This window comes from Trachemys scripta, chromosome 2, assembly GCF_013100865.1.
Source record: "Trachemys scripta elegans isolate TJP31775 chromosome 2, CAS_Tse_1.0, whole genome shotgun sequence".
Taxonomy (NCBI): domain Eukaryota; kingdom Metazoa; phylum Chordata; order Testudines; family Emydidae; genus Trachemys; species Trachemys scripta.
In genome coordinates, this window is record NC_048299.1 from 61,491,809 (window position 1) to 61,508,928 (window position 17,120).

At 40.8% G+C, this 17,120-nt stretch overlaps 1 protein-coding gene across 1 annotated transcript in view; it reads right to left on the reverse strand.

Moving 5' to 3' along the window:
* Positions 1 to 11,295, reverse strand: part of JAZF1 (JAZF zinc finger 1) — a 284,073-nt gene extending 272,778 nt beyond the window's left edge. The window contains exon 1 of the mRNA XM_034760695.1: positions 11,061 to 11,295. Coding sequence (XP_034616586.1) covers positions 11,061 to 11,175 — 115 coding nt within the window. The 5' untranslated portion in view covers positions 11,176 to 11,295. The remainder of the gene's footprint in view (positions 1 to 11,060) is intronic.
* Between the last annotated feature and the right edge of the window lie 5,825 nt (positions 11,296 to 17,120).

The following is a 17,120-nucleotide window of genomic DNA, read 5'->3' on the forward strand; positions in this document are numbered from 1 at the left end:
AAATAGCTGTAATAAAACTACCAATCATAGGAAACAAAGACCTTTTGTTCACTGGTGCCACCACATACGTTATCTATCATAGTATGGAGCAAGGTTAATCTTCAGGTGCTCACACCGACATCAAATATGTATGCAATACAGTACTCTGTTTTCAAGGTTGTTTTTTCTGATTTCTGAATTATAAAAGTGATGTTTGTTTCTATCTATGCCCAGAGAGCAAGGTGATGAGTCCTCTGAACACTCTCTCTCATTCCTTCTAGACTACTCAGGAACACGAGAGCAATTCTAGCTCTTTCTCAATTGTCATATCAAGACACAGAGAGAATATTAAAAAGCATAAATCAACTTCTAAATTTTGGTCAGACCAGGTAATTATATAATACTACATCAAAAATCAGAACTAAATCACATTGGTTCAAGTCAAGCATCACATTAATATGCTCATAGTGGTGCACTTTAGTGTGTGTGTGTGCCTCTGAACGATCAGCTACCAAGCATTAGGGCACCATCTGCATGGCCTTAGGTCAAGATTTCTACTTCCATTGTGCAGTAAATAAAGGGACCATGATAGTAGTGGTATTCTGGGAATGCTGGATACATACTATTAAAAGAGTTAATATCAAAGAACTAATTAAACCATGTGTAATGATCAGAACTATTATTTTTCCATTCTACTGTACAATGAATTATTTTAGCTTTTGGAGAAAACATTCTTTTTCAGAAGAATGAAGATCATATTTTGTACATAGAATAATTAAAACTAAACAACTAATATGCATCATTCAGCTGCTCAGAGACCCCCTTTTAGGATCAAGGATGCATTTTATATGGCTGGTTTACCGGGTGTACCCTTTATTGTATTTACTAATAGATCAGATGGAAACTAAAGTACTGAAGAATTGATATAAAAGCTGCTTACTCAGATTCCGATCTCTCGTATGATCTAATTTACTATATTTTTAATCTATACAAAGAAAACCAAACAAAAAATAAAAAGATTCTAATGTTTGTAGATACATAGCTTTATATTTAACAAGAGTATCTTAACAGGCAAACACAAACCTTTTCAGGACAGCTGTAAAATAAAGTGGTAGCTATCCAATGCACGTATTTGTTTTATATATAAAATGCACTACAGTGTAACACAAAATGGTTCTGAGCCCTTGCTTGGCTTTTTAATGTATACATGTATAGAGGGATGACAAATAAGATTGATTACAGAGTTGAGGTAAAGGTGGATTAAATGTACACCTCTACCCCAATATAACGCTGTCCTCGGAAGCCAAAAAATCTTACCGCATTATAGGTGAAACCGCGTTATATTGAACTTGCTTTGATCCGCCGGAGCACTGCTTTACCGCGTTATATCCAAATTCGTGTTGTTATCGGGTTGCGTTATATCAGGGTAGAGGTGTACTAGGGAAACCTAGACAATCAGTAGATAACGTCCTTAGGTACCTCTGATAAGACTTTCACCATCAGATCCATATCAGCTTCTCATTTTCAGAAAACAGAACTGTTTTTAATGCACATATTCTGGTGATCCTCTTTTTATATAGTCCATGAAATATGAAGAAAAGACTACGTGAAAGATGAAAAAGAAATCATATCGGCAGCCACCTGATCATCTTGATATTATTTCTCATAAGAGTTACAGCCTTACCTGTAACAGTATCCTCACATGCTATGTTTAGTTGGCATGATCCTTTATGTTTTTTCCAGGAAGAGAAACACAATATTGCAGAAATGTTGAAGATTATCTATTCTATGCTAGTGCAATGTAGCATGAAGTCTTTGATGTCATCTTCAGTTTAACTCAAACATTCTCTTGTCTAACCTCCAGACTTATTTAGATGCAGTATTGTAAATGATGCACAGTCAATATAGATTGTAGTACAGTATTCCTTCCTAGTTCAATAGGGGCCTATTCCAAATCCCACTGGATTTGGAAGATTGAAAGATTCCTATTGATTCTAAAAGGGGTTGGTCAGGCCTTAAATCCATAAATCCTCAAAAGAAAAAAAAATCAGACATTGTGACGTTACAAATGTTTATTTTCATCTGCCTTTGCCTGTAAAATTTATAGATCAAATATTATGCCATTTTAAAAACATTTTGTGCCTTACCCACACAGCATTCTCATCAATGGTATCCACAATATGAGAACACTTGTTACAGCAACAAAAGTCATGTCATTGCATCTTTAAATAAAACATCCTCTTTAGCCTCCACGTGAATGGATGTAGAATGAATTTCAGACAGGAAAAATAATTATATTTTATGATGATGTAAGGTCAAATCCTAAAGAAGAAAATTCAAGAGAAGCAGAGATGGATCTGGAAAGCCATAGCTTGTTTGAATGTGATAGCATTCTTAAAACAATAACCCTTGAAAGCATGCAGTCTGGTAAATGTCTTTACCTGTATTTGATAACAAACAATAACTAACTAAAATATTAATATCCATTTTTATTGGATGGTGAACTGTATATAATCAAAATGTCTTTCCCATTGGCTTTTTTCATCACTGCCAATATAAATATGCAATATGTTGGGAAAAAATCAGGGGTTAAAACAGATGTCAAGAGGGTTTCATTCTATGTATGTTAACTTTGAGAAAGGTTACTGCAGTCATAAGCCAATAGCATTTTAGAAACTGAAGGATAATTTAGTGAATGATAACGGACAATTACCTCTTCACTATATAAAGAATGTTCCCATTCTCTAGATACCATCACAAGCATGATGCAATGAAGGCTGAAAACAAACATCAGGATCTGCTTTATTCCTCATATCTGCCTTCACTTATTTTACTGACTAAATGAGAAGAAATGTTTGGGGTCCAGTTCTCTCACACCAATCTAAAATTCATAGGTCCACTGACTATAGTTAGACCAGCATAAATCAGGAGCTTACACTCTCTTGTTTTGCTTCATTCTACTAATTCAAACTAGAAAGAAAGCTCATGTGCATATTTTGTCTGAAACCTAAACTATGATCCTGAAAGAAGTTAATTGCTTTAGTGGCAGGATGAGAGAGAACTTACATCTTCTGGTTGATATAACTGTTGTTGATGGAGCTGGGGACAAGTTTTGCACTGCTAAAAATTCAGAACTGGGACAGTTAAAGAGTCCTTTCAAAGACCATAAAAGGACTGAACTAGAGATGGCAGGTCCCATCTTCCAGAACACTACCTTGTGTGGCAGAAGATGGGAGATCAGTTTGACTTAATTTAAAATGGCTATGAAAACTAGTCAAGATATACTGCATAAAAAGATTCAGCGGGTCTCAAAACAGTTTCATAGCATGCACGCACACACAAAAGAGAGAAGGCTCTGTAGGCCTGGATGATTATGACTACTGAAAGCAACAGAGAGTCCTGTGGCACCTCAGGACTCTCTGTTGCTTTTTACAGAGCCAGACTAACACGGCTACCCCTCTGATACTATGTCTATTGAGTGCATGTAAATGAGATTTTAAAAATACATTTTCAGGGCACAACACAATCTTTAATGCTTTCCTGAAATATAAGCCACTATGATGTAAGGTATATGCCCAATAACAGAACAAAAAAGAGTAGCCTTCACTTAATGAGTGATGGTGCAAGTTGAGAAAAAGAGGTTAATTCGTTTATTTTAAACATACTAATTGACTGACAGTACTTTTTGATATAATTTTCAGTAGGTTGGGATGTTGTTTTTCTTTTAAGATCTCTCTTAGATAACAAAAGACTTTCTGACAAAGCAACTATGATTGACGAGCAAATCCCCTAAATCTGCAGAAGCTCTGTTGTAAACCTGCTACACCTCTGCTAATCAGAATCACAAGTCAGTATCACTATTTAAAACATAGACAAAGCTTTGCTGAGGTACCTGGGCCTCTCCTCCCCATACTCTTCAAAGGCTAAAGATTTATCTCTAAAGGACCCATTGTATCTCCCGCACCACCAGATGCAAAGATTTTGATTGACATAAGAATGACAAAGATTACAGCTGTGGAAATACTGGACATGGTGCAAACTTAATACAAATGTATCTTTGGGCTTTGTCCAACATCATTATTAAGAATTATTTTGTTGACTAGAAGTATTAGATGTTGTTTCCCTAGTTCTTTTGTATCAAGAGACTAACTACAATTATTAATATTTTTACAACAGGTATGTATGTTTGATTTTTGTTTTATTGCACACAAAGGCCCATATGTTCATGCAAGCTGCATGGAAGAAAGTCGCAACTAACTACAAAACCTGCTTTTAAATTTCTATACACTACACAAAACATCCTATATACGATGCTGCCATACCAACTTTCAATACAAAAATGATTTCACAAAGCTGATGCACAATAAGTGTGAGGAATCTCCGAAATGACTAACGGGTCATGACAACACCAGATGCTAATCTGTACATTACCCTGGGGGGAAAAAGTGTTATATTACACATATTCAGTATTACGTTTATGCTGTTCTGAGCAGTAATACTTTACTATCAGCAAAATTCAGCATTACCAATATGTGTCTGTGGAAATCCAAGCATGCTGGGGCCATTAGCAAATGGCAAGGGTAGGTGGCCTTTGTGCCAGACTGCAGGGGCTCAGAAAAGGTTGTTGCGTCTTTCATACATTGTGGTCCCCACTTAAGATATGCTTTTTACTTAGTACTCCATAGCTTCTCCCATGCAGTATCTTAACTTATTCTCTTTCTCTGCATTTATTGTTTCTAGCACCTGTTACTACCAAAGTGAGCATACAGCCCAAGTTAACCATTGTAAGTACTAGTTTTGAGCAAGCTTTATGCATGCAGGTCATGGGAATTCTCCTTTCTCTCACACACACTTTTTTTTTTTTTTCCCATCTCAGCACTCTGGTCCTTGATTATAGACCCCTTTGCCTTAATGTTCCATGAAGGCTTGAAATTACTGGAGGCATTAGGATCCAAAAATTATTAGCATAGTTGAACTTCAGAACTAACATACTTTCTTTTCCTCTGGTGAGCTACATATTAGAATATCCAGATTGATTTGTGCTTTCTTCTATCACTTTGAAAATATTGTGCCCAAATTTTTCTACCTTCATTATGTCACTCAGTTTCTCCTTTGCAGGTTTCTTTTTTTTTCCTGATAATTCCACTACTTAGTGTAACAGCTTCCCCTGTTCCATCATCAATCCTAATGTTTGGGAACAGAGTAAAAATTTCCATAAAAAAAAAAAAGTTCCAGCTTTAAGTCTTGACAGTGAAAGCTACTGTATGAATACGGTACTATCCGGGAGACAAGCAGCAACACGGTATTGTATTTTCTAGAGCAAGTTATACTGAATTATTCAGTTATTGTAAGTTGTCTATTTTGTGTGGCCTTAGTACAAGTAAAGGCTGAAAGATTCCCTTTTGATGCTTCAGAATCTCAGTTAAGTACTATATCATACAACCCTCATAAAGGATAAGAATGTACTCAGCCTTGATTCTTCACTACTCTCTCCCACCACCCTCCCACTTTTCCTTGTCTCTTCAGACCATTTATATTCATTAAACGGTTATGTAACTCTGATCCACCCCAATTCCATTTGATTCACATCTGGTACCCTCACACCTGCTGGATATCAAGGGAGGCAAAACGGTCCAGATGAACCATACATGCACAGAGGTAATCAATTTAGCACATAGTGTGATATCAGCACCAACCTGATCTGCACATTGGAAAAATATTAAACTTGGGCCAACGGAAGCCATGAAGGTAAGAAAACTAATGCAATAAATAATATGAGTAAGAATTCTAACAATCTCTGTTTGAGCACCTCAAGACCAAAAGAGCATGATACTTGCACTGTTAAACCTTTAGGGAGCTAGTGTGCCCTGCTCTTCTGGCTGGAGTTCAACTACTGAAAAATGCTAGTAAGAAGTAGAAGGATGAAGAATCAAATCACAGAATGCCAGTAATGTGACCTACCCAGTGGGCTTCAGCAACTGCTGTGAGAAAACCAGAAGATGAAATTTAAATCTGAATCAGAAAATCGTAATGAATTTAAGGACTGCCCTGCAAAATGACAGGCTGTATATAGTACTGTATCTGTTCCCTTAGCAGATATTCCTTCCACAAAGCTAATACAATCCACTAGGACCACAACATCGGCCATGTCTCCTGTGGAATCTGCCATTCTGCTGAAGCCAAGCACCGAACATTTTATTTTCTGTCTTCCTGGGACCCACCTGTAGCTGCCCTTGACTCCCGACACACTCCAAAAGGGGAGTTAGTTGGATCAGAGTCCATGCCCTCTGTGCCATTCCATGGATCAGGGAGCCACAGCTGACATTCAGCTTCTAGCCAGGGAGTAGGAAAGTCAAACGTTTAGATTGATGAGCTAGGCTGCCTGCATAGCAGCCAAACCCCAGGAGGCAGGGAGATGATCCCATGAAGCAGGCTACAACCCTCCCTTCCCTGAACCTTCCATCATCCCTGCTTCCTGGAACACATATGGGGAAGGAGGCTCAGTCTGGACATCATGGAAGCCAAAGCCGACTGGGTAGAGCCAGGCCATCTCAAGGGTATAAAAAAAAATTCTAGGAAATAATTACCATAGAAAACAATCACTGATTAATTTTACATTAATGAGTATTTTCATCTAGGAACTGTAGGTACGTGTGTTTGTGTGGAGGTAGAGGATGGGAATGAGGGTTATCTGTTAATGTTGTTATGGAATGGCGGGGTTGTTCCTGCAGAATTTGGTCCCATTACAACAGGGAGTACATGGGGTCCCTTATATAGGCCTGAGATAATTATTCCTGAGTAAGCCTAACCAACCCTGAAGGCTGCACGGTACAGTCATAAAAACCAGACTGTAGCGTTGGTATGTGTTGGGATAGGTCTGTGGCACCAAACATGAGTTTAATTATTCTTTACCTGCCAAGCACAGAAAGAGATGGCAATGCTCCCAGCTCATCTGCACCAGTTATTTCATCTATCTTTTATGGCAGTTGCTTGCTGTAGGTTCTAATTAATACATAAAATTAACTCTAAGGCTCTTAAAAAAATCTATTGATAGACATCAAGTTCTGTCACACTTGCAATCATGAATTTTGTATTTCTAAGTAAGTAAAGCAACTACAGAATTTCTCAAAAACATCATCCACTGGCACTTGACGATTAGAAATGTTAACAGGGAATTTTGGTGCCAAAATATAAAGCCAGTTTTTGCTATCCTTAATAACAGTAAGTTGTACCTTACTTTATGAAGGAGGGTGGCAAAAACTGACCCTTAATTAGTACTGAGGAATTAAAATACTTTGTAGCTTCCACCTTTCCACATACAGTGCAAAATGACTAAATTCAAATCAATTATTTTGCTAATACACAAGAATAGTGTATTCTGTTTAAGACCCCAGTGCTGCAATTTGACTCCTATGGGCAGACCAATGGGATTCCATGTTGTGAGGATCCATTCACACAAAGCAGCCGGCAGGACCAAGTCTAAATTAACAATAAACCTTAACTGTTTGCATACCTGTGACCCAGGACATTTTTTTTTTTTTAAATTAACAACAATCAAATCTAATCCTATTGTTTTTATTCTTATACAAGGTACAAGAGATGTCTTCAAAATAATCATTTATTCTTAAAAGAAATATTACCATGTACTCTATATGTCCAAAATTAATCCCTTCCTGATTGTATATGTATATGACAAAAGCATTCTCAACACAGAGAATATTATAGTATTATGCCCACAACACACACCTTGTAAAGACAATTTCATAAGCCTCCATTTTCAGATGCTTATAACCTTTCAAAAAAATTCTCTTTCAGCTGAAATTTCTCATGACAAAATTGAAGAGTTTTGGAAAGTTCAGGAAGTTTTATGTCAGGATTTTTTTAAGCTGCTCCATGAGAGTAATGGGGTCTTGCTCATGTGAAAGAACTTGTAGGGTCTTAGTATGAAAGAAATGAGACCTGTGTTCAGTTTAACACATGTAACTCCCAATGACTTTACTAGGAGTTGCATCCATATATCTTGAGGGTATAAAAAACTCAAACTAAGCCCTGACTTCAATGAAGTTGCAGTGACTTACACTGAGGTTGAATTTAGCTCAGGATTCTTCGCCAAGTAAGAATTTTTCCAGTTGATTTTACTGACAACTCCAATAGGATGTATTTTTAAAACATCAAACTGGAAATCCACTTCAGATCCAATTCTGCACCAAACTCAGGATGGACAGACTTCTGAGCCCATGCAGTGACTACCGGCTTCCATCAGGAAAAAAAACCTTTTGACATATTTGTAGAAAACTGGTACAGAATAAATGTTATAGATGTTTGAAAAATCACAAGCACTATAAGCTATTTTCCACAAATTTGTGTAATGTTATTTGAACGTGCAATCCCATATGGAAGAACCTTCAAATAAATGTACTCAAAGCAGTGTCATATCTCATGCTCATATGAATGTACGTGTGGGTATTTAATCTGTGATCATTGCAACTTTCTTTTAGAGAAAATAAAAGCATTACATACAAATATATATTAATGTAATATTAATTTTAAATGCACAAATATTAGGAAATTAAGTGTATAGTTTCCTAACGTAACTCAGCCTGCCCTTCCCCCTCATGCATATGAAATATTCTGTACAACTGTATGGCAGTGGTTCTCTAATTACGGTCCACAGGCTGCAATCAGGCAGTACGTGGCTTGGTTTATAGCATGACTTCCCAACCTGGGGGTGCAAACAGATTCAAACGGGAAGGGACTATCATGATCACCTTCCCTTTATTTATGTCTAGTTGAGAGCGACGTCCCAAATCGTTTTCCTGTTGCAACATGGTTCACGGTATGGGGAAAGGTTGAGAATCACAGGTTTATAGTATAGTATCAAAATGAGAATCCATTATAACAACACTGATTAAGATTATAACAAGAGTATACTATGTATTTTTCAGTTTGAGATATGGTGTGCTAAATCTGAAAGTTAGAGAATGGCTCCTGAATATGATTTTATCACATACAGGTAAACATCTATGGTTATGGAAATCATACCTTGGAATTTCCTGTTTTGCAATTTAAATCTCACCTATAACACTGTATTAATGCAGTTTGACACTCAATTTTAAGTTAAGTCTAATTTTAAAGTTTATTACTTCATCAAAATTTCAATTATTTTTTTTCAAATGTTTGGGCCGGCTTATTAAAGAAGTCATAAAATGAAACAGCATGTGTGTTTCATCATTGTATAGCAGCATGCTGTTTACTTATATTTTTACTGAATCACAGCAAATCTAATTATTTACATCTTCTTTATAATATAATCCTCTTTCAGATTAAAACAAATCAGGAGTCACTAACCTGTCAAGTTTCTACTTTGAAGAAAATTATATTTCTGACAGCTTAGTTTACATTGTTAATAAAACACAGCAAAGAGGTTACACAGAAGGGATTGCCTAAAAGTCACTGTAAAACCCCTGTTAAATGGGACAACAAAAATAAGGTCTGATAAGGCAGTGTACTTGTAGCTGTATCAGTCCCATGATATTAACAAGACAAGATGGATGAGGTAATATCTTTTATGTCTCCAACATCTGCTGGTGAGAGACAAACTTTCCAGTTCTGAATAAGCATGAAAGCTTGTATTTCTCACCAACAGAAGTTGGTCCAATGAAACATAGTACCTCACCCACCGTTTTTTTCTTGTAATGCATCAATTGTATTACCTTCTAGACAGCAATTTAAAAAAAAGTAGATTTGCTAAACTATTTTTTTAAACAAAGCTTATTCTAAGAAAAATCCATGTACAGAAGATAGGCCTCGTGTTTTATCTTTTGCTCACATATTAACTGAAAGATTAAAAAAAAAAAGCTTTGTCACAGTGTTAACTTTTGGATTTGCATACAGAAGCCGGGGTCATTCCTCATACATTCATACCTGCACGTAACTGCAAACTGCTGTGCGGATACAAACCCAGGGGCACCCTCCCGGAGGCAGCAGACTGACGAGTCATCACCCCACCTCCTGCTGCATAATGCACTGGGCATAATCCCTGCCCCCACTCCCCTCGGAGCGGGCACAGGGCGGATCTTCCCGGAGAATTGTTCGGGACCGCGGCATCCCAGGCAGGGGACTTGTTGAAGGCGCTTGTCTGATCAACACGGTGTACAGGAGGGGAGGGGGAGCGAGCTATCCTACAGGTGATGATCAGACAGGCGCAGCGCCCAGCTCCATGCCCCGCCGGCGGGACCCCGCTCAGAGGCCTGGCCGCGGCTCACCAGCAAATGGCAGCAGCAGAGCGCCGAGGAATCCCCGCCCGCCAGCGCTGCACCGAGGGGTTCCTCCTTCCCCGGCTGCTGGAGCCGCACGGCGTCTCCTGACCTCAGGCGCGGCACTAGCCGCACGCAGACCTCGCCCCTGCAGCAGCCGCCGCTGCTTAACCTCCACCCCCGCCCGCCGGCGGGGCCCTGCTCCACGCCCACCCAGCCGCCAGCCTCCCCGACACCCTTCCTCCCCGGAGAGGCGCCTTCAGGGCAGCCAGGCTGCAGCGGGCAGGCAGCGCCCGATCCTCCCCACCACACCTAGCAACAGCGCTGACAGGACGCAGCAGCAGCGGCGGCGGCGAAGAGGAGGAAGCGGAATGGCTGCCGCGGCTCGCTCCCTCCCTCCCCGGAGCCCTGACAGCCAGAGCCGGGGCGGAAGCAGCAGGCGGCGTGCCGTGCCCGTCCTCCTCTTCCCCCTCCCCGCGCCTCCTCCGGCTCTCCGCACTGCCTCCTGCCAAGGCAAACTAACTCCCCGCTGCAGCGGCGCCCAGCTTGCCCCCCCCCAACCATGCCCCCTTGTGCAGCCGCCCCAGCCCCTCGTGCCCCCCTCGCAGCCTCCCCCAGCACCCCTTCCGCCCCACGCCTTGCCATGCCGCCTCCTGCACCTCACACCCCCCCCGCGCCCCGAACACGCCCATGCCCAGTATGCAGCCACCCCGGCACCTTCTCCCCCCCGCCCTGCCCGTGCCCGGCATGCAGCCCCACGCCCCTTGCACATGCACCCTGCTCCCCAGCGCTGCGGGGGGGAGGGTCCCCCTCCCGGCCACTCACCGATGTGGTTATCCTCAATGTGCTCGATGAGCTCAGCCAGGCTTGGGAAGTGGAGCCCGCAGCCCCCGAACCTGCAGGTATTGGAGAAGAAGGAGGCGGCGGCGATGCCTGTCATGGTGTTACATTGAGATCCCCCTGCAGTGCCTGCTCTGCCAGGGCCGCCGGCGGCAGGGCGGAGAGAGGCGGGGGAAAGGGGGAACGGGACAGAGAGAGATGGAGAGAGAGAGAGAGAGGGTGGGGGCGGGGAGGAGGAGGTGGCCGCGGCGGCAGCAGCAGCGTCGGGAGCGGCGGAGGGGAGGGACGGGCTGGGTGGGGGGAGATGAGGCAGCCGCAGCTGGGAGGAGGGACCAGTGCTGCACTGTAACAGCTGTGCTACCCCAGCAGCCACCGCCTCCTCCAGCAGCAGTAGGATCAAGGGACCCAGGCCACACTCATCACCTTCTCAGGGGGAGACTTAACAGCAGTTTACATAGATACTTCAGTGCTCAAAGGCTGTGTTACACAACAGATTGGTGTGACTTCCACTGTGAAGTTTGGAGGGGGAAAATGTTATATTTGTTTGTAACTTTATTTAACTTTTTTCAGTAACACATTGGGGGGGAATTATAAAGAGCTCATTTTTGTTTACCCCATAAAACCAATTTGTGAGTGTGACCCCCCCCTTATACATTAAAACACTTTTTATATATTTAACACCATTATAAATGCTGGCGGCAAAGCGGGGTTTGGAGTGGAGGCCGACAGCTCGCAACCCCCAATGTAATAACCTTGTGACTCCCTGAGGGGTCATGACCCCCAGTTTGACAATCCCTGGAATAGTATTTTACACAATAATTAGCCCCATTTAAATCAGTGGGACTACTTGTGGAATAGGCTATGACACCTTATTTTTACTAACAGTAGCATTATCTGGTTCACAGAGGGGGACCCACAGTACAGGAGTTCACCAAGTGGTATAAACCAGTGGTTCACAACCAGGGGCACACAGAGGTCTTCCAGTGGGTACATCGACTCATCTAGATATTTGCCTAGTTTTACAATGGGCTACATAAAAAGCACTAATGAAGTCAATAGAAACTACAATTTCATACGGACAATGACTTGTTTATAGTGCCCTATATACTAAACACTGAAATGTAAGTACAATGTTTATATTCCAATTGATTTATTTTATAATTATATGGTAAAAGTGAGAAAGTAAGCAATTTTTCAGTAATAGTGTGCTGTGACACTTTTGTATTTTTATGTCTGATTTTGTAGTTTTTAAGTGAGGTGAAACTTGTGGGTACACAAGACAAATCAGACTCCTGAAAGGAGTATAGTAGTCTGGAAAGGTTGAGAGCCACTGGTCTAAGCAGTGCATTCACCTAAAGCTCATACAATCCCCATTGACTTTATTGAATGTCAGCACCTAAAAGGTACTGAGCACCCTCAACTCCATCTCATTGGAGTTGAGAGTTCTCAGCTACTTGCAGAATCAAGCCTTTAGGCCCTCATCCTACAGACACAGGTGCTTGACTGTACTACAGTAAGTAACCTATTGAAATCAATGAGGCTCCAAATTAATAACATTAGGCACATGCATAACTGTTTAGAGGATTGGAGTATGAAGTAGCAGAAGGTCTAATTGGCACAGAATTTGGCTCTGTAGGATAGATCTTTGCAGCATAAGGACATGATTCTGCTAATCTTTGCATGTTGAACTCTTGTGTTGATAGGAGTTGAAGTAGGAGAGCAAGAAATCGGGATTGTGCTGTGGTGTAAAACTGATAGAACTGGAGAAGGAAATTAACATAAAAATGCAAAACTCACTCTCAAAACCTATTTTGACTTTTTTGTCTCCAGAAAGCTAGTCACTGGAGAGGCCGACTGATTAATTGATTTGAATGAAGTTCTCCTGAGGCTAAAATTCATAGACAGCTTTATTTAAAATTAAAAGGGAAAAAAAAGCAAGAGCTTGCTGTCAGGTGGGTTCTTTAAAGTTTTTTTTTAATAATTATCCCATCTTTGCTATATTTCATATTATGCTAAAATTATGCTAGTAGTTCAAGCAAAACCAGTGCTGCAAAAAAATAAAAATACTGGCTTAAGATCCTAATCATGCAGATACTTATGCATGTGCTTAACTCTATGCCTAAAGTTAAGCATGTGCATAAGGGTCTGCAGAATCAGATTCTGATTTATTAACTATATTGCCCTCTCAGCTGCTCCCATCATTGCTGAAGGGGTCATTGCCTAAAGAGTAGCAAAGCTTTCAAGGCAGCAAAATGGTTAGTGACTGCAGGCATGGAGGGTATGCCAGTTTGCTTAGAGCAGCAGAAATCTTGGCGCCATCTCTGACTACCTATGTACCTGAGAACCTAAAACCTCATGGTGACAAAATAACCTGCATCTTTGTTCACAGATCAGTTTCCCAATTTTCATATAAATTAACACTGATTTTTCCCTATATGTTGCATAACATCCAATCAAAAAAATTGTTCCTAGTGTATATATTTACTTTACTTAATTGTACATTAAAAAAATGCATTAAAAATGCACACATTTATTTTCCAAAGATACAGATTTAAGGAAAGCCTGCCTTCACTTCAACACTGTAAGGCATTCCATATTAAAGTTAGAATTCTCTTGAGTAATACACAGGTTCCTGATATCTAAAACCTATCATTTGGTCTGTTTGGGCTGGTCTACACTGGGGGTCAATGTAAGATACGCAACTTCAGCTATGGGAATAGCGTAGCTGAAGTCGATGTATCTTATTTCGACTTACTTCGGGTCCTCACAGTGCGGGATCAACGGCCGCAGCTGCCCCGTTGACTCCGCTACTGCCCCTCGCCCTGGTGGAGTTCTGGAGTCGACGGTGAGCGCGTTCGGGGATTGATATATCGCGTCTAGACGAGATGCGATATATCAATCCCTGATAGATCGATTACTACCCGCCGATTCGGCGGTTAGTCTCGACGTACCTTTGTATCAAGCATATTCATTACACAGATCACTACTCTCTTCCTTTAAATCTGTCCTCAGGGCCCACTTCTTCCATTATCCTTACAAGAAAATTAGTCAACTAGTAATTGGCTAAGACAAAGGGAAGTTTGGGAGACATCTGATCCTAATTAAGACCCCAATCCTGCAAACATTGATGCAGATGCTTAATTTTGCTACTAAATTTTATAGGATTACTCATGGCAAATTTTTGTAGGCTTGGGACTTAGAACAACAGACAGGTGCAGGAGAAAAATACCTTAAGCATTTTTCTTAGTCATAGGTCTCTAATCTGTACAATCAGATCCTAACTCTATGCAGAGAACTATTAAAATCAGTAGATCTCTGTGTGGGTGCAGGGGTCCACAGCTCAGTTTGTAACCTCGCAGCCTTAAATATTAACCTTTACAGGCTGGGGACTGGATCTTTGTATGGACAGTGTCTAGCACATTGTGAGTGCTAAAGTAATATAAATAATAAAATTGTACAGAGAAGCAGGAGACCAATACTCAGTAGAATGAGTATTGTGTACATGAATTACGTAAGGGGCTGATCCTGCATCATTAAAGTCAATGGGAGCTGCACCATATGTTCAGTGGATGCAGGATCAAGCCCACAGTGAAACAAAACTGTAAATATCACTACTCTGTCAACACTTTCCTATAGCTGCTTTCTACAACTAGTCTACTATCACTAATAAATACATAAAAATAAAGATATAGGTGCTTACTAAATTCTCTGGATTTCAGGGACTCCATGAGCTGGTGAGAACACAGTTCCCACGGAAGTCAACAGGAGTTGGAAATGCTGAGCACACTTCTTGGGAGCCACTCAGTATCCCATAGATAATGATCCAGGTAATGCCTTTGACTAAGGCTTTGTCTACACTGGAACTTTGTCAGCAAAACTTTTGTTGTTCAGGGGTGTTTTAAAAAAAAAACACGCACCCCGAACGACAAGTTTTACCAGTGTGAACAGCGCTTTGTCAGTGAGAGAACGCTCCTGCTGACAAAGCTGCTGATGCTTGTTTGGTGGAAGTTTTGTCAGCGGGAGAGCTCTCTCCCGCCGACAAACAGCAGCTACACTGCGAGCCTTTTAGTGGCACAGCTGTAGCGGCACAGCTGTGTCACTAAAAAGATAGTATATAGACCAGGGGTAGGCAAAATATGGCATGCATGCCGAAGGCGGCACACGAGCTGATTTTCAGTGGCATTCACACTGCCCGGGTCCTGGCCACTTGTCCGGGGGGCTCTGCATTTTAATTTAATTTTAAATGAAGCTTCTTAAATAAGATTTTTAAAATGTTTACTTGACATACAACAATAGTTTAGTTATATATTATAGACTTATAGAAAGAGACCTTCTAAAAACGTTAAAATGTATTACTGGCACGCGAAACCTTAAATTAGAGTGAATAAATGAAGACTCGGCACACTGCTTCTGAAAGGTTGCCAACCCCTGGTATAGACAAAGCCTAAGTCACTCCTCCCTAGTATTTTAGGGCCTGATTTAGCAGGTGTTAAGCAGGCTTAACTTCTGATGATTTCACTGCAAGTTGAGGCAGTTCATCAAGTCAGGCCCATGATTAGTAACTTACTCCTATGATCTATTCTAAACACTTTTTCAGACCCATCTTCTTACTACTTCTCTTCTTTTCAGAGAATCCGTTTTTTGTTCCCAAATTAACTAAGGGCCTGCTCCCGTAGACTTCAGTGATGCAGGATCAGGCCCTATATGCCAAAACTACTCCTTGTGTTTCCCTATTCATGTTTGTCTGTCACAAATGTCCCTGAGCTTACTTTTCCCCCCCCTTCTCCAGTTTTGGCATCCAGTTACCTTTCTTTCTAGTGCATAAGAGAAACACATCATGTTACCCCCCGTGATAAACAGCTCTTTTAGAAAGAACTTTATGCCACCCGATCTTAAACCGAACTTCGCACCCGTTGATAATCTGTACGTTATTCCCTGATAAGCAGAAACTTCTACGCTTAAAATCTGTACCATTCACTTTTTTTAAAACATCATCTTAATACAATTTTTAGAACTTTCAGAGTCAATTTCCCCACACTATATGTATGCCCCTTCCCCCCCTCCTCCCAACTATCTGGAAGAGTGTGGTTGAGTTATCCTTGATGCTTCTTATAAAATTAGTTTCCCCACCCACCAGCACATTTTGAAGTGCTATATCTTTATTATGAATAACATTCTGAATTTACTACAATTCTCATTCAGGCTTTTCAAAGCATTCTACACAGATAATGATACTTGCCTATCTCCATTTTCCAGCTTGGAAAACTAAAACAGCAGGTAGTAAGGACTCATAACTCCCACTGAAATCTGTGGGGGAAGAATGTAAAAAAAAAAAAAAAAAAAAAATCAGGCCTGAAAGTGATGCAGAGTTGGAAATACAACCCAGCTCTGCCTATACCTAATTTCTGCTATAACCACTAGATAAAAGTGCCTCCCCTATTAGGGCTCTACACTTGCAAAATACTTTTCAGCCTCCCAAGCCACCAAATTTTTCTCTCCACTGTCCTCTGATTTTAAAAAGAATGTCTTATTATTTGTTGGTAACATTATCTGTATTACTATTCTGAACTGTGTTTATGACTGACGAATGCAGCCATACTTTCTGTGCCCACTAAAATGATACATTTCAATCATTTACATCATGAGGGCTTTATCTTTAAAAAAAAAATAGGTGCGATTAATACTTTTGAAGAGTGCTGGAGGGTCAGGAATGGGAATTTACATTCCCTATCCACAGAAAAGGTGGAGTATGCAGAAGTGGTGCAACCTCTCACACCACCAGCTAATATGTCTCATTCTTTTTCTGGAATAATAACACTCCAACAGCCCTCCCACAATAGTACTGAGTCGCACGTTGTCAACAAAGTATTGCTCTCCAGGACAGGACCAAATTCAGGTACTGACTATACCAGTTGCTTTGAGTTTCTCAATTTTAAGCTCTTTGGGGCTGGTACCATATCTTCCTATCTGTTTTCAGTCCCCAGCACAATCCTGATGGGGCCTGAGTCAAAACCTTAATACACACAATAATCAAGTGCCACTGTG